Genomic DNA, 18,388 nt, shown 5'->3' with positions numbered 1-18,388 from the left:
AAGTCAAACAATTCATGAGACCATGCTATGACATCCAGATAAAAAATAATAATTAACCTGCCTTCCTATTATTGTCTGTTTACAAAGAGTAGACCCAGCAGAGCAGAAACTGTCATTCTTTTAAATGTGCAGGCCCAGGGTCCCACATAGGTTCAACGGGATGAAAAATTTGTGTTATTTCTGAACTAATTCGGATTGGAATAAATAGTAATAAGGTGTATACCATTTGATTGTACTCCAATGTATTCTGCATGCAATAACTGTTCATTTACTAATGTAAATGTGTTTGTGGTATCAAATAAATATTGTCTATTACATGTACATGTACAGGTATGTCCTAGGCTATGAGCTTGACATGCTGGACAGAGGTCAACATGGTCAACGGTCATATAAAGTTAGCTGCAGGTCACAGGCAGAGATGGGTGCTTTATATATATTTGGACAATTTGCAGACCATATCTTCCTCTTCTTGTACCACAAATACAGCTCTTCACAGTTAGTTTGGCCATATTGGACAGGGGGCAGATTTTTATAATAGACAGAGGTAAAAACGGTGTGAAAAATACGCGAAAGCATCATTAAAACAGAGCAGTTGCTTGGTGACATGTATAGGATTTCCCATATTTTCATACTATTTCCACCTCTTTTCAAAAAATCTGCCCCCTATCCATTACATGCAATATGGCCAAACTAACCGTGAAGAACCGTATTGCCATGAAAATATTAAATCCTAAAGCCTTTAAAAGGAACTGTGGGCTATGCTTCCACAGCTAGTGTAAATAAGAGTTAATCATGTTAATATACAACTCAAATTAGGAAATGGTTTCTCATGTCAGAAAATAAGAGCTTACTTAATTATTAAGTGACACACATGACTGATTAGGTGACTGGTAGTATACCAGTTTACAGGTATACACCCATGCATATTATTGTATTTGTGTATGTTGCAAAACATATTGCATGATGTATTTATATCAATATCTTACCAAGTATAAAACAGTATCAACCACATCTTTATTTGACACCTGTCCAACCTTGATTAAACCAATCAATAAGCCAAATTTCAACTCATCATTCCCAGAAGTTTTTAGAATGTCTTCTGTTGTTGTTACTTTTGGTTCCTTTTCTCCCTCTTTCTCATTTTCCGCCATTCTGACGGACGTGTAAGTCTCTTATTAAAATATTCGTCTATGTTGTTGCACTAGGACAGTTCTTTCACATCCTGTTAATTAAAAATTGACAGGTATTTACGCTTGGCTATCGCCGACTGGGTGATGCCAATACAACTTCCGGGTTACCGCAGTTAATGTTAAAATCTATCAATTGAAAAAAAATCTGTCTGTAAAATATGATTTTATAACAGTGAAGTGTTCTTTTTTAAACATAAGATTTTGAAGAAGAAAAAAACTCCTTAATATGACTTCTTATTGTTTTTGGAAGTGTAAACACTCCGCACTGAATACTTCCGGGTCATATTTTTAGATCTGCGGTTTCTTTCTTTGAAAAAAAGACCAGAATGTCAGCCCCAGAAGTGCCATTGAAGGTATTTGCTATATTCCTGCTAATATTTCAGACAAAAAGTCACAATTATGTTTAGATCATTATTGAAATCAACCTCAGTTTAGGATGAAACACTCCAAAACTTGCCCCTCCCCTCTCAGTGAGAGATGATGCATTATTTTATTGTTTTCTCAAGACCATTAAATTCAGATGATATTGTTGTTATAAAGCCAGAATCATTCAGTTGATAAATTGACTTAAAATGCTACGAGTTAAACATGATGTTTTAAACTAGTCGTTCTGGTGGGTCTCATTGGGGTCTAAGCGTGACATGGGATTGCTAATTTTTTGTAAGCGTTACACGGAAAGATAAATTATTGTGTTATGAAAATAGGAAATGAGGTCAAGCGGGACCTTGAAAATGACCAAAAAAAGAGAATTGCTTATGTACATAGTGTAAGTGGGATAAGGGAATCTGACAAAACAGTAAGTGGGATCCGGGATAGGAACCCCCCCCCCACCAATGAGTTCCCAGTTCTGGCTCCAAAGTCAATCCAGCCCACGTCTATCTGGCCCCATAATAAAATAAAATCTATATTGACTTTTGAGAATTTGATGACAATTTTGAATCAGTATAAATGGATTATGTACATGTATGTATCATGTGTATATCAAGATTACTCTGTTTTGCCAGACAAGTTGGGGTCATGGGATGGCATTATGTATACATTTTGTTTTTTTGATTTGGAAAAAGATGTCTTTTAGTTTGGTGAAGGTGAGAAAAAAAATCAGTTTTGTATTCATAAATTTCATTTGCTTCCAAGATGTACATTTTTGTACATGATGTAATAAGGGTTCCAAGTACTCAAGTAGTCTTTCAAACTGGACCTTAGCGCCCGTACATGTTGTGTTAAATTTGTCTGACTTGTCTATTGTTCTAGTTGTTATGTTTTCCTGAATTCATATGGAAAAATCTGGTTATAAACTTTCACCTCCGACACATAAATACCCACAGTTCAATGACTGTACTCTTGGACTAATAAATTCTCTACCAACTATTGCATTTACACCTGAAGGCTGAAGCAGGTGAGAATTTAGAATAGGAAACAGTTCAAATTTTTAAAATATCTGTATAAGTGATTTTATAGGCCTGAATGTAATTTTACATGCCTGCTCTAGGAATATGGTAAAATGTAGATATTCAATCAGTTTATACCTTGTCAACAAATTTTTGTTTAAATAAGTAGAAAAACTGAGTACATGTGGATTGTAATACATTGACAATTCTATATTTTATTCTTTAATTTAAGATAGATGAAAATGAGGAAAGTGTTGATAATATCTCAGTTTCATCAACAAGTGATACTGGAGAAAAATTATCATTAAATGAAGTGGCTCCATCAGGAGAGGTATAATTCGGCTTTGCTACAAAGTTGACATCTTTAATAGTATATTCACTTACAGAAAGTATCATTCTAACTTTGCAGTGATTTGATAATATTCACTTATTCTTTGACTCTAATTATATATAATCTATTTGGTGTGTATTCGTGCAACATTAAAGCTACACATGTACAAACATACATTTTTCTCATGTGAACTTCTTTTTAATTCAACAAAAACAAAGTCTCTTATTACTACATGTACTAGAAATCTACAAAATTAGTAATTTAAACAAATTTGTAAATTTTGTAATATGTTTTAGTACATTTCGTAACTTCTTGTGTAAAAACGTTAAAAAAAGAGAGAAAAAAAAATTATTTTAAGAAACTGACATTTATTTCACTTCAAAAGATGTACAATACATGAAGTGTGATATTCATTTACTTGAAGTTCAAATGATAAAAAAAAATGTTTGTGTACATTCATGTATCTGACATAGACATATGAAAATATTTTGTTTTGTCTGAAAACTAAATTCATCTTTGAATTCCAATACATGAATTCAATTTGATACTTTTGTATTTTACCACTCATCTGCACAGTTTGCTTCTATATCCTTTCCTTCTACCCTTCTGAGAGGAGAGAATAAATATACAATAGATGTAAAAGTATATATCACATCAAAAAACATTTTGCCTTCACCATTTTCACCATGTTTCACTAGAGCCATGTATACCACATACTTATTAGGAATTAATGTCTGACTGATACAGAAAAAGGGGCCAACCACTTCACTACCTGAAGTGTCAGATACAAAATGTAGAGCTACATGCCACCACATTAAGTGGTAAATTCAAAATCCACTATATTATGTTTGTATTTATTTATAGATCTATGCTTGTTTACATTTAAGATCTCTCTTTCCTTAAAATATATAATATATTATCAAAACTGCATACATGGCAAGTCTCTACATAAATATATCTATATGGATTTTTATGAACTGAAAACTTCTTTTCCCTTACCATTGATGAATTTAGATTTGCTTGTGTAGATTATATTTAATTAGTACACCTTGTTACCATGATTTAGGATCTTTCCTTTAACATCTACATTTTATATTGTAATTTGATGAATTTATTTCTCTATGTACTGCAGTTCATTCAAAATTTTGACCAAATGGCAAGTTGTTACATCAAATCAAAATTAAATGAACACAATGATGAATTACATTTCATACCAAAATTCAAATTACATATGCATGTACATGTACATATGGGTAGTAGTTAAAATGTACTTATAATTAATTATTTCAAACTTGTGTGCCGATCAAATGGGAAAAAAAATTTGTCAATTTTTGTTGTTACCAAATTTACACTCATTTATGGCTGTAAAACTCCAATAATAAAAATGTTCCCAGAAAACTGCAGATGTGAAAGATATTACACATGTAACATGTAGTAAATAGAAGTTTAAAACTGATCCTTGACCAACTCTTTTGTGTACAAAATGTAGGTAAAATAAGGATAAAAGTTATTGTCTTTAGTAAAGACTCTTTACTACATGTATGATGTATTTTGACAGTCAGTGTTTGATCAGAACGAGACACCTCCAGAAGTGACATTCATGCACTATAAGGTGAACTACAGTTAACACACACACTTGTTTTATTAACACAGGGACAGGGTGAAGCAGGAAGAATTAGTCAATACATCAATATTAAGGCATGTAAAACAGGATGGATCAAGGTGAACACTTTCAGTTGATATCAAGCTTTATTTAGAAAGAATTTTAAAAATTCATGGTTACTACAGGGTTTCAACTCTTTGACTACCATTTAATTTAAATTACTATTCCTTCATCAATGTCAACCATTGGATTATCCTTGTAGAAGTTCCCATTTCTGCATGAAAAAAACCTTATCCCATCTTGGACACGTGGACAACCTTGTATTTTCACCTCTGGGTTTGGTTATTTTGGGAGAGATCCGTTTGCGCCAAAAATGCGTCCATTTGCGCCACAACTTTTTTTCGCTAATGTTACGTTTGCGCCACCTGTTTTAAAATCACATGGTATCATTTGCGCCAAAAATAAAATATACGATTGCGCCAATTTAAAGAAAAACATTCCTTAAGCAAAAACATTTTTCTATTATAATCTCCTTATTTGGAAGGCAAAAGGCAATATAAAAGTGGAATATAAATTAAATGTTCATTCCTGAATCCATGTATTGTATACAGTTGCTGGAAATACTTAAATGTTCCAACAACAAAAACATCTTCTGCCCTGCATACAAAGAAATTTCAAGTTAGCTTCACAACCGAGAATATCAATGCCACTTTCAATATCATTTTCTAAAACAAACTCTTCTTTATTTGTGATCACTCCCACTTCACTTTAAATTTCTTGAAATTCTACTGAACTTTTTGGTTGGGCAGGGTACAGTTATCTTCTCTCTCTGTACATAGACTGTCTTATGCACTTCAAGTCATTTTTCTGTAGATGTTTCTCTTCATGATGAAAAAGCTCCGTACACATGATCTTAGCTAGTCTTTCGGATATATTTTCTGTAGCTTATCTTTTGCATGCTGTTCGTAGTATTTGACGCTCTAGCTTTTGTGGGTCTGTCTCGTGTATATGTGCAAGATTTCCACTCAGACAAAAATGATACAAAACACATATTAATCTTTAATATGTACGATCAATATATGTTCAGGTAAATTGGCGCAAATGAGTTCCGAAAACTGGCGCAATTGATACATTTGAGAGAAAAAAAATTGGCGCAAATGATACTCCTGAAAAACAGTAATTGGCGCAAAAGGAGTGCTGCCGTTATTTTTAGGCTTACAGAATAATTGATAATGCTTTTTGTACGTAGCATTGTTTCAGTTTCCAGTGTTCATACCAATCTTCATTGTCACCTGGATCCATCATGACTTACCTAGTTTTATTCTCAGTTATTTTGTATTTAATTTCACAATTTGTATTATTTTCACGTTTGTTTATATCATGATCAACATATTTTTTAATTATTATTGAAAATATTTCATTGTTTTTAGAATTGAATTGGTAGTTTGTAACTTATTGTATAAACTTATGACAAGTTATTTACTTTAAAAATAGAACATAAACTTTCTTAGTATCCATCCTTTAATCTGTTTAGTTCATCTCAGTTGACCTTGCATACCCGTAGCCAGGGGGGTTCGGACGAACCCCCCCCCCCCTTGAAAACAAATAAGCACTGTTTAAGTCAATGTTCTGTTTTCAAATTGTGACTGTTAAAGTCGAGTTTGTGAGTCCAACGAACCCCCCTTTGGAAATTCCTGGCTACGGGCCTGCCTTGTTCAGATATTGTCAGTAAATTACAGTTGTGTTTCCTGTCTTCTATATATTTAACTTTAACTTCCATGTCCACATAACTGTAACACATTTTCGAATAGACAGAAAAAATATTAAAGTCATTTCTTATAATTTTATTTTAAATTTCATTTTAAACCGTAACAATTATGTAAAAATGTTGATGACATCACGGTCACATGATTAAATTAAGTCTATGGGCTGATTACAAAATAACCTCAGCCAATCAGAAGACATATATATTACATCCAAAATTAAATTATTTTGGCATAAGCACCATTTTTTTTTACAGTAAATCATGCTAAATTTATACTTAAGATTTGGGGTCATTATTCTCTCTATATTTCCAAGAAAAACTATGGCAAGGTGGTCAGTGTTGCCATTCTTGATCAACAGCAGACTTACCCTTTTTTCCGCTTGATTTTAATAATAATTATAAGAAAACTTGGAACTTTGATGAATAAAATAAAGAAATTCATCTGAGGGAAATTTGACTGTGTACATGTGTTCTCATTTAGTAGGCTAACCTTTCATTTATGTCAATTATAATATTAACACAGTGTTTCGCTTGTTTTGTTCATTGCTGAGGTGGTTTACAAAGAAAATTTGTGGCAGTTTTAAAAAAAAATGTATCTGATAACTAAAAGTTGCTTATATTAAGTATCTGATGTTTATGAAAAACTACTCTACCTTATCATTTATGTGTTTATGAATGTTATCAACATTCCTGGTCTATTAATCAGAAAATTGATGTAATACATGTTCTATGACTGAAACCTAAAATTTTATTCTATTTTACAACTTAATTGCTTGAATTTAAGTGGTTTAATGCATGGTGCATTAAATCAAAAGAGATTAAATAAATACAAATTTAGTTGTTAAATTTGTGTAAGTATTATAAGAGGGATAATTTATTCAGATAAATATTGAAGGTCGGGAATATCGATTTCTTGTAAAAATATGAAAAAACAAAGTCCTTTTAAAAAGTTTAAGGAAAGAAAGCAAGTTTATGTGGTTTCCTATATATGTCATGTTTGTTTACATGTTGGTGTACCTTGTACATGAAACAAGCTACATATTTGTACTTCACTTCAAATAACAACAATCCATCATTGTCCCTAAAAACTGATTTGAAATCTTTAATAATATATATACACAAATAGATTTGTCAATTTTAAATAACTGTTGAAATAATACACAAGTATAAAAAGCTGTTTGTTTGTAAGATGGTGCAAATTCTGTAAAAAGTTGATTGGGGATACATTTATCCTTCTCTTCAACTTTGTACTTCAAAGTTTGGCTTTATAAATATTTTGATTTGAGCCTCACTGATGAGTCTTGTAAAGACGAAACGTGCGTCTGGCATACTAAATTATTATCCTGGTACCTTTGATAACTATTATAACCATATTTGTTATTGCCTTTTGATTCCATTGACTTTGATGTAATATTAACTCCCTTTATAAAACAGTAATATTGTAATACATAGCAAATACCCATTCAATTTTTTTAGGTTAAAACATTGCAATAATATTGATTAATATTAATTTTGATTTAAACAGGTTTAGACCAAAATATAGGTATAAATATTGTAAATTTGTTTGATTTTTTGATATCATGTATATTATGAAACTGGATCTCAACCATTGAAATAAGACAATAAGGCTATTTTCATTATGCTCAGTAAAAGCAATGGTATAAAAACTATTTTCATAAATAATCTTTTTGGTAACCATGCTAACAGTGGGGTGAAATTCACCAGTTGATCCTATTTTGCCCACTAAAATTATGAAAGGACATTATTATTTATTGAGCACAGTAAAAAAATCAGAATGCAAATCATGAAATATGATATACTTGTTAAATATCCATTTTCTGATATTTTTTAGCAATCATAGTTATGATAGTTGATCAAATCTGCAACCTCTTTTCAAAAATATGGCTCCATTAAAGGCAGGGTGCATATTTTTAACATTATGAATAGATTGTTTTCTCAAAGGTTCTCATGAACTATATGAGATAATTTTTGGGTTAATTAGATCATAAGGAAATATTTAGTTTAGTACAGGAAGCAAACAACCAAAGAACAAAAAAGTTTAAACATTGAATAAAAATTAAATGTAAACGAGGAAATATTTTTTTTGTAAAACACCATTTTAAAATCATAATAATTTAAGCATGGATCAAGAGGAGTATTTTCATGCTGACTTACCTCCAGATTTATTTGAGGTAATTAAATTATTTTTAATTGCTTTTTAAATGAGATCAGTTCAATTTGAGTACTTGCCATTATAATAATTGATTGGATATTGTTTAAGTTTGAGTACAAATGTATTTGTCATTTTTTTAACTGATCAAATGTTGTTAAAGTTGAGTATTTGTAATGTTGAAGGCTTCTATAAAAATTGCCTGTAGGTGCTTAGGTTGTCACCCAATATAAAAAAGCATTGGTTTTGATAGGCATATCTTTTTTCTGTGTCATTGTAAAGAGTTGTTTTAGCAATGGTAAGAAATGTTGTATTAAACTAATATCCAATTCAGGAAAGTTTTTAATTGGAATGAGTGAACCATTGTATGTATTTAAGCTGTCCTTCCAGTAAGTCACTTCTGGTTATCCTGTAGAATAAGCTCATTATCTAAAATGACCATTATACATGTTATATGTTGTAAGCGTAGCTGGCAGTAGACTCTCATGGGAAATTAATTAAGGTTGAATTTCTGTCCAAATTAGTAGTTGTAATATATTTTGTCCTGGAAATCAGTAAAGTGTCACGATTGAATTAGATTGTCTCTTTCGGAACAAAAACTCCCTGCAACCCTTTTACAAGAAGAATTTTGACCGACACAGATGGTCTTATTAATCCTGCTAGACATATATATTATATATGTTATGTTAGCACACTATCATGTTACAGCTGTTATCTTATTGCTAGCAAGTTGAAGGTTTGGTTAGCTTGCTTCTTTGTTTGTATTTAAAGTTTTGCTCAAGCAATGACTTCTGCCAACAGATTTTATATAAGTAGGTGGAGTTAAACTTGTACATGAATATAGGTAAATTTGATAATTTGGTAATGTCTAATTAAATCTTAATATAATGTTTACAAGTTTAACCTTTTTATATTGTTTTTGGATGTCAATCTTAATGGCATTGTATGAGCAAACATTTATACAAACAAAGCAAGCAAGGCAACCAAACCTTGATCTTGCTAACATTAGGATAAGAGCTGTAATGTCAGTTTGGATGAATAAAACTACATTTAAATTTACCAAAGAAAAGAAGAGAGATCAATGTTCTTTCATCATGTCAAAATTTGCTACTATTGGTGTTTTACATACAAAGTTTGATTACTAAGAAAGTAGAAAAGTATCTGGTTTTAAAAGTCTGTTAATGCATAAAACTGTTTTCTACAACCAAGGATTTGTTTAGTCTTACTATACAAGTCTATGCTACAATGTTAACTGATGATATTTTTGAGACTTCATTTATCTGACAGTGTAGTTAAATATTAACCTAAATCATCAAAACAGAAAATCTATAACCTACCAATACCCACTTATAAATGTTATAAGAGGATTTTTATGCTTGTTAATAATCTATAATTTGAACAAAATAATACATCAGTGATTTAATAAGCATCATATCTTATGATCAATCACTATTGTCGGACTGATTGATAGAGTGAACCAATCTTAAGGATTGAATTAACCGTCTACATCAACCTTTCATTATAACTCTTCCTCAGGATTGAATTTTCTTGTTACCAACAAAGAAACAGTTTTAAGTTACTAGAAATTTATATTTGATTAAATACAGACATACAAATACTGTAGTTCCCTTATTGTCATTGTGTTTCAAGTTCTAATTTAAGAATTTTTCAATGTACAGTAAATTAAGCACTAGTTTATGTATACAGTTTCATTGTAGGATAAAGATAAAGTCGCATGTACAATTTGTTTTCAGCATTTATTTTGATGTGTTTCAGGAAAAGAATCTATTTAATTGATTTCTTTGATTTTCATGACATTTGAAAGAATTAGTTAAAGCAATGAAGTTTAATTTCTACCATTTTACTGGAATAGTATTTACAAATGTACATTGGTATAAAACTTTAAAATCCAATAACCATATTACATTAATTTTAGTTGGTATCTCTGAAATGTCATTTTGTAATCTTCAGACAAGGAAGTAATAATCATCCTCTCTTATTGAATTATTTCAGCCTAAGGCAGCCCCTCTGAGGACACTGAATCTGAATGGCCATGTTGGTTTTGACAGCCTCCCAGACCAATTGGTCAATAAGTCAATCAGTGGAGGTTTCTGTTTTAATATCCTATGTCTTGGTGAGTATAATGTAAATGATCTTTTTGTAAGTTTTCACACTCAAATTAGCTCAATTTGTAAGACAATATATTAAGGGGCTTATTTTCATTTCTGAGATTTTGCCTTGCCTTTGACTATAAAATCATGCCTTTTCCAACAATATCGAGTCGAAGGGGAACTACTAATGGTAAGTGAATGGCTTTTGGTGTGCTTTTGAAATAAATTTATAAGCAAAATAAATTAGCAAATTTTCATCTCATTTCTATGGTGATTATATATGCCATGACTTATCAGTTATGGTTCATTGAATTTGAAAACTTTGCATAGGTTACATGTTAAAGGGCATGAAGGGTTGCTGTTTAAATTTCAACATTTGTATTACAGTGACTTGACTGTTAGTGTTGCTATCCACCAATTGCAACTCATTCAAAATTTTGACCCAATTGCAATTTGTTTTATTAAACCAAATTGTTCAACTGGTCAGAATATTGAACAAATTGTTCAGTCAAAATGTGAAAGTGCAAGGTGATAAAATAAAACATACTTACAATTCTATTAGACTTTAACTCCACTTTAATGATGTAGTGAAAATTTGAGTCTATCAGTTTGTATAGGTATATTATAGTCATTACCATGCTTATGGTGAAATTGTTTATTTTGAATAGCTATAAAAATGTCCAAACTAAGCTTTTATATAGTTTTTCTTTCTAAAAGTATTCTATATTCATAAGAACCAGATATCATTTTAAATAAAACATCATGTACTCAGGAAAATATGTGTGAAATAACAATATGCTTTTGACAAGTTTTCATGGGGAGATAACCTAAAATATCAATCTTTTGAATTAAGACGTTTTGAAGGAAAAAAATATTATCTCCCCATGGAAACTTCCTACAAACATATTGCAATTTTACACATATTTTACTGAATATGAAATGTTTTAATTCACACAATGTCTGATTCTTATGAATATAAAAGACTTTTCGAAAGAAAAACTATATGAAAGCTTAGTATGGACATTTTTACAGCAATTCAAAATAACAATTTCACCTTAAGCATGGTAATGACTATAATATACCTATACAAACTGATAGACAAACTTTGTCACATCATCATTAAAGTGGAGTAAAAGTCTTATAGGATTGTAAGTATGTTTTATTTTATCACCTTGCACTTTCACAACCTGACTTGTTTTCTACAGCAGTTGGTTCAAATTTCTGACCAGTTGAACAATTTGGTTTCATAAAACAAATTGCAATTGGGTCAAAATTTTGAATGAGTTGCAATTGGTGGATAGCAACACTAACAGTCAAGTCACTGTAATACTTTCAAAATAGCATACAGGCAAGACACATTTCTGTATAAACAGTTTATTGTTGTCCATATGATAGTAGGGGAGCTTGTCCTTCTTGTACAAAGTTAGTCTCTGATCAAAGTAGATTTACCACCAAATACACCTTATTGCTAATCTCGGCTGACCCGTCCGCTTGACCTTTTTGACGCATACAACAATCACTTTTCCATTAGGTCAGATATTTTGTTTAATGACGTCAAAATTTTACGGGAACCTGTGTGATATCCAGTGATGGCGGACAGATGGTGATAAGATGTATATATAAGGTCCCATCAACTTCAAACTTAGTACACATGATCATTATGATTTAAACTTTTTAGTCTTTTATGAAACTATAAGGGTTTTTACATAAATATTACACATTTAAATTCATTAAACCCTGCAGAACTGTGATATTTTACTGATATCTATTTTTAGGAGAGACAGGTATTGGAAAGTCCACCATGATGGATACTTTATTTAATACTCATTTCGACTCTACTCCCAGTACACATGATTTACCTGGTGTAAAACTGAAGGCCAGTACATACGGTAAGCAAACAAGTACAAATGAAACAGATGGAAATAAAATCAAATCACATGCATGTGGTAAGAAACAAATAATTTTTAAAGTGTTTATAAATAGGTATTTATCTTTTTTTTATATTGGTTAAGATTTATTGTTACAAATGTACATGAAGGCAATATCAAATTGTAGAATGCAACAAAGTATAAATGAATATCAAACATAGTTTAATCTGCTGTAATATTTGTTGACATTGTATACGTAGGGATACAAAATGTAGGTGTGTGTTGGATTCAGAAAAAAAGCATATTTTCCAATAAATTAATTTAGTTTTTTGCACATTATTTATACTAACTGTCATGTGCGTTGATCATGTGACATTTCTGATGACTTAATACCATATAAATGATAAAAAAAATTACCACTGCATTTTCATATTATTACAGAATTACAAGAAAGCAATGTGAGACTGAAGTTGACCATCTGTGACAGTGTTGGTTTTGGGGACCAAATAAACAAAGAAGACAGGTACAAATGTACATTAATAATGTTGTTTACAATGTTGTCACAACAACCAACAGGCTACCACATGACCATTCACCTCATTGCTATTTGTCCACCATTACTGGACATCACAAAGGTTCCCTTTAAATTTTGAAGTCATAATACAAAATATCTGACACCACAATGGAAAAGTGAGTGCTGTTTGACATCAATAGTTCAAGCCGAGCAGATTCTCTAGTCAAAAGGGTCAGATTTCTTAAAGTGATAAGGAGTATTGAGGCAGTGAAGAAGAAATTCAATTTAAAAAAAAGAAACACATGATTATAATAGTTTCATAAATTTTAAAGCTTTGTTTGAAATTATAATTATGTCTTTATTATGGTAAAGATATAAATGTAACATCATTATTCAATCGTATGAGGCAGAGACAACCGAATATTTGTGAGTTTTATGGAGTTTCCCCTTTACACAACAAACCTCAGTAATGACAGCAACTATTTGTTATCGCTCATATTTAAAGATGAAGCATAGTAATTGATTTTTACCTATCAAAATACTAGATTTGCTCGTTCTCATGAACAGTCCTCTATATAAATTGAAAAAATACAAACTTTTTTTTAAAGTATTGAGATGTTTCACAATCAATCCTCATTGTTCTAACTTATTTGATCTCAAGAGAAAACTTAAATAATAGTTTATTTCCCCTTTCAGCTGGAAGCCATTAGTTGATTACATAGACAGCCAGTTTGAAGTATATCTACAGGAGGAGCTAAAGATCAAAAGATCTCTTCATAACTTCCATGACACTCGTATCCATGCCTGTCTCTACTTTATTGCACCAACAGGTCACTCGTAAGTAATAAAATACCTTTATTTTGTAATAATTCTTCATTGCTCTAGTAAATCATAGGAAAGACAACTAAAAATTTGATTTCTTTGCTTGTGTGTACTTTAATGCATTGAATATAAGTACAATGAAGTATATTCTATACTACTTATATTTAGACTTGAAATAATGATGATAGTTGGATATCTAGCTGTGCTGGCCACAGTTGTTTGTAACATAATGATGGAATTTATCTTTGACCAGATGTAAACATTTGATGTAAATTATGCACATGTAAACAAGCTGATGTCATACATATTGAAATTGTTCAAAAGTACTCCACTTATATTCTTGTGTGTTTAAATTTTGATGTACAGATACATATTTGAAAGTTAAAAGTTTTCATTAAATAATAACTCCAAATTTACAAATAGATAAATCAAACTTATTGGAGTAAATTAAATAATAGTCATTTATTTCTTTTCTTAAATTATGTAAATGGTATTTTTTCAGACTGAAGGCATTGGATCTTGTAACAATGAAGAAATTAGACAGTAAAGTGAACATTATCCCAGTGATAGCTAAGGCTGATACCATTACTAAAGCTGAACTACAGAAGTTTAAAGCTAAGATCATGACAGAACTTATGTCTAATGGTGTACAGATATACCAGTTCCCTACTGATGATGAAACTGTAGCTGATACTAACAAAGTTATGAATGTAGGTATTATATTTGTAGATTTGGTGATGTAGGAACTATATATGAAAGGTTGGAACAGAGAAGCAATAACATTATATGATAAATTTTAACTTTCAGTTCTTTCAGTTTCATGAAATAGTGCAAACAAATAATGCTTTCAATATCTTAAACAGGATTTTTTTTGTTTGCCAAACCTAAATGTTCATAATTTTCATTACAGTAAGAACATTACAAAGTATCTGAATTTGCAGTAATATTCATGTACATGATTTAAGAAATTTAAATTTATAATTTTTTTTAGTGAACAATATTATAGAAAAGATCGTTTTGTGATATTTAACATTGACTAAAATATTTAAGAAAAAAGTTATTAAATTGAACTTACGGGTGATAAATGCTCTTCAATACATAGAAAACCTCAGCAACAGACTATTTCATGAATATTTACCTTTATTTTAGTCCCATTTACCCTTTGCTGTAGTAGGCAGTAGTGATGAAATAAAACTTGGAAACAAGATGGTGAAAGCTAGACAGTACCCATGGGGAACAGTACAAGGTATGTTCATTTCTAATTATTAAGAAGAGGCAATGTACCAATAAGGAGATGCAGTTTGTTGTAGGGGATCTGAGATGTATTGTGTTCTATAGTTGGGATGTCGAAGATATTAAAAAGAAAAAAATTGTTTAAGATGTAAATATGTACATCTAATTTGAAATTCTATGTGGTAAAGGATAAGTTCATGTTAGATTTTAATGCAATTTGACATGTTTATCAAGATTTCAATAAGTGTGCAATGCCAGTATGACTTTTATTAGTTGTAATTGATATTTATTGAATTATATATCAGAATTTTTTTATATGTGCATTGAACTGCAACATAGATCTTCATAGTCATATTCTTTATATTATTACTATTTCAGTTGAAAATGAAAATCATTGTGATTTTGTCAAACTGAGAGAAATGCTGATCAGAACAAATATGGAGGACCTAAGAGAGAGCACCCATAAAACTCATTATGAATTGTACAGAAGGAACAAACTACAGGATATGGGTTTCTCAGAATCAGAATCTCAAAGGTTAGGTTCATTCATTACAATGGTTATCACATAGAGATCATTGATATGTTTAGTATACACCTGTTAGTCTATTTCTGTTAAAAGTGACACACAAAAACATGTAATTTTTGGAACATTCAGATTTTAGTAAAGCTGAATATTTGATAAAATGATTTAAAGGAAATAAAATAAATTTATTGCTGAAACCTGGAATGATAATAGAAATCTATTTATCACTCAAGTTCAACAGAGAATGTGCTAAAATTCCTGTAACAGTGTATAGATTGTTTGGTTATAAGGTAATTTTACAGTCAGCCTTATGCATACATTTAAAAATTTAAAGGAATCCATTGTTTTTTCTGTTTAATATTTGTTTTCATTTTGTGTAATAATAACTTTCACTGGATACAAATTAGTCAACATATTTTTGAAATATCTTAAAATTTAACAGCAAGTCTTACTTGTGAACCTTTCAATTTACAGTCTGTCTGAGACATATGAACTGAAAAGACAACAACACTTAACTGAACTGAGCAGGAAAGAAGAAGAGATGAGACAAGCTTTCGTTATCAGAGTGAAAGAAAAGGAAGCTCATCTTAAAGATACAGAAAAAGAGGTAATGAAAGTTACCTTACAAATGACTTTATGTGCTCTGTTGTCCAATTACTTCATCTACTGTATTACTAAAGAGAAGATGTACTTTTATTGCTGATACGACAATCCCCCACAAGAGACCAAATGACACAGAAATTAGCCTGTCAATACTAATGTTGTGAGTTTGACCCATATCTTAATTGACTAGGATTGCAATTTTTCCTGCCAAATGTATGTGGTTTTTACTGGGCACTTAATGTCCTCCACCATTAAAACTAGCCACCAAAAACAGCCAACAGGGCTGAAAGTGCAGTTAATCACCAAAATCAACCAATCATGTGCCCTGCTGTTGTCAAAATGTCTTCATCCTTTCTGTTTATCACAATAAAGTCGATACACTTGAAACTCTAAATTGATATAGTGTTCATGTCTCATGATCAACAATTTATATGATAATGAATAGAATTATCACAATAGCACATTTATTTTATTAAGATACTTTTAGGAATGGCATGAGATTTGGGAACCACTTTTTATATTAAAAAAAACAGAAAAGAAATTAAAAAAAAGTTTCTGTTTTTATTTTTTACATTACAAGGCCAGACATGTTACTGTAAGTAAAAAAAAATAATGTTAAATGATATTTTGTTTCAGCTGCACGACAGGTTTGATGCATTGAAGAAGAAACATGCAGAAGAAAAGAAGAAATTAGAGGACAGTAGGAAGAGATTAGAGGATGAAGTTAATGCTTTCAATGACAGAAAGGTGGCCTACCAACAGCACTCATCTACCCTGGGCAAAAAAGGAAAACGATAAACATTACATTACAATACAAATTATAGTACTGCCAAAACTGTAAAGTTACTGATATTATAGGTACAAAAACCTTCAATAAGTTGTAGTGTAGAAAAATGAAGAAGTTGGCGTCGTAGATGGCAATATTCTGAATTGAAGTAAACTTTAAAATGGGTTTTTGTTTAAGGAGAGATTTCTTCTTCTTCTATTTTAGAGTTAATGAAGATTAAGCTAAGTCTTCAGAAATGTTTTATTAAGTGAAAAGAAATGTATGAAAAATTATTACAGGGCAAGAATTGTTAACATTTTTTTGCTTTCACTTAGAAAATGAATTTAGAATAGAATCTTTGAATGATTGAGCATTTCCCAGATTTAGGCTGCTATATAAAGTTTTACTTGTGCAATTAATGAAACAAAACCTACGGTACTAAAGTCTTGCCATTAGATCAAATACAAAGCAATCATGATTGTATTGTGTCAATAAAACTTTTTAAATGTTATCCACCACTTAGTATTTCAGCATTGATATTGTACTTATATTTTAAATGTTAGTTATGTATAAGTAGTCTTCATGTATTGTTTTATTCCTTATACTCTGATGTATATTTGAACTTATTTTCTATACATTTTTTACTATTTAAATCACTGACCCATTGCAAAAAATGACAAAATTAAACTTCCATGGACAAATAATTTCAGGGGGGATAACTCCAGATCTTCTGTAAAAAAATATTGAAAACATGTTTGGTTTAAAGAGAGGAGTGCATAATTTAACACTTTTAAATGTGTCAAAATCAAATTGATTTTATTGAATCTCAGTTTCTAATTTATATGTGCTGTCTTTTGTTTTAAGTGTATACATGATGCTAACTAGGTTGTTTAGCATAATAATATTATATAAAATTGATCATGTATGTAATCAATTTATTTATTAATATTTCCTTACTTATTAATGTAATTTTGTGTATAGTACATGTATAAAATGGTTAGTGAATAAGAATATTATGAATTCCATATGTTTTTGGCTTTCTTTATGGATTTTTAAATTAATTTTCTGTTTAAGATGAAAAGGTCTTTAATTTCTTTCTCTTCTAATAGTTATGTTACCATATTGTTGACAATCTTTGATGTCTTAGTTTTAGTGCTTATTCTAAAAGGACCAGTTTTCACAGCTTTCACGTCTCATCTCCAAAACCATTTGCATTTATAAATGTTTGTCTTGTCCAGTATAAACTTTTACTATGCAAATTTAACATGTGTCAATGTATTTCTAATTTGTGCTGATGTTTTTGTATGCATTTTGTATCTAGTCACTATAGCTTTTGTTTAAAACAAACAAAAAAAATATCATCCATTGTTTTGTTATTTATGTTATTTTTTTCGAAATCTTAGCTGACTTGAATTTAAAAGAGTTTGCAATTTATTAAACAACAGAAAAACGAGATATTCCTGTCATATTGACATTGTTTCAAGTATAAAACTTATAGTTT

The 18,388-nt window shown here is 30.4% G+C and overlaps 2 protein-coding genes across 13 annotated transcripts in view; one reads left to right on the top strand and one right to left on the bottom strand.

Moving 5' to 3' along the window:
- LOC134696397 (neurobeachin-like) overlaps positions 1 to 1,307 on the bottom strand; it is a 261,592-nt gene extending 260,285 nt beyond the window's left edge. For 6 of the 7 annotated variants that reach the window (XM_063558151.1, XM_063558153.1, XM_063558154.1 and 3 more), the window contains exon 1: positions 987 to 1,306. In XM_063558151.1, the coding sequence (XP_063414221.1) occupies positions 987 to 1,151 (165 nt within the window). In that variant the 5' untranslated portion in view covers positions 1,152 to 1,306. Of the gene's footprint in view, positions 1 to 986 lie in introns of all 7 variants that reach the window. The other variant, XM_063558157.1, reaches the window with a different exon arrangement.
- Positions 1,308 to 1,411: 104 nt separating this feature from the next.
- Positions 1,412 to 18,248, top strand: LOC134696398 (septin-11-like). 6 transcript variants are annotated; one of them, XM_063558159.1, is made up of 11 exons: positions 1,423 to 1,543; positions 2,811 to 2,909; positions 10,461 to 10,581; positions 12,334 to 12,447; positions 12,868 to 12,949; positions 13,637 to 13,777; positions 14,265 to 14,472; positions 14,912 to 15,008; positions 15,374 to 15,530; positions 15,993 to 16,125; positions 16,758 to 18,248. In XM_063558159.1, the coding sequence occupies exons 1-11, from the start codon at positions 1,517 to 1,519 to the stop codon at positions 16,917 to 16,919; spliced, it is 1,341 nt and encodes a 446-aa protein (XP_063414229.1). In that variant the 5' UTR covers positions 1,423 to 1,516; the 3' UTR covers positions 16,920 to 18,248. The 6 variants fall into 6 exon arrangements, with proteins under 6 accessions (XP_063414235.1, XP_063414229.1, XP_063414232.1 ...); XM_063558162.1 differs by lacking the exon at positions 2,811 to 2,909 and adding an exon at positions 4,468 to 4,521 and having other exon boundaries at positions 1,433 to 1,543; XM_063558163.1 differs by lacking the exon at positions 2,811 to 2,909 and adding an exon at positions 4,563 to 4,607 and having other exon boundaries at positions 1,462 to 1,543.
- Positions 18,249 to 18,388: the final 140 nt, after the last annotated feature.

This window comes from Mytilus trossulus, chromosome 14 (assembly GCF_036588685.1).
Source record: "Mytilus trossulus isolate FHL-02 chromosome 14, PNRI_Mtr1.1.1.hap1, whole genome shotgun sequence".
In the NCBI taxonomy this organism is placed as follows: Eukaryota; Metazoa; Mollusca; class Bivalvia; order Mytilida; family Mytilidae; genus Mytilus; species Mytilus trossulus.
This window is presented reverse-complemented; position numbering and strand designations above follow the sequence as displayed.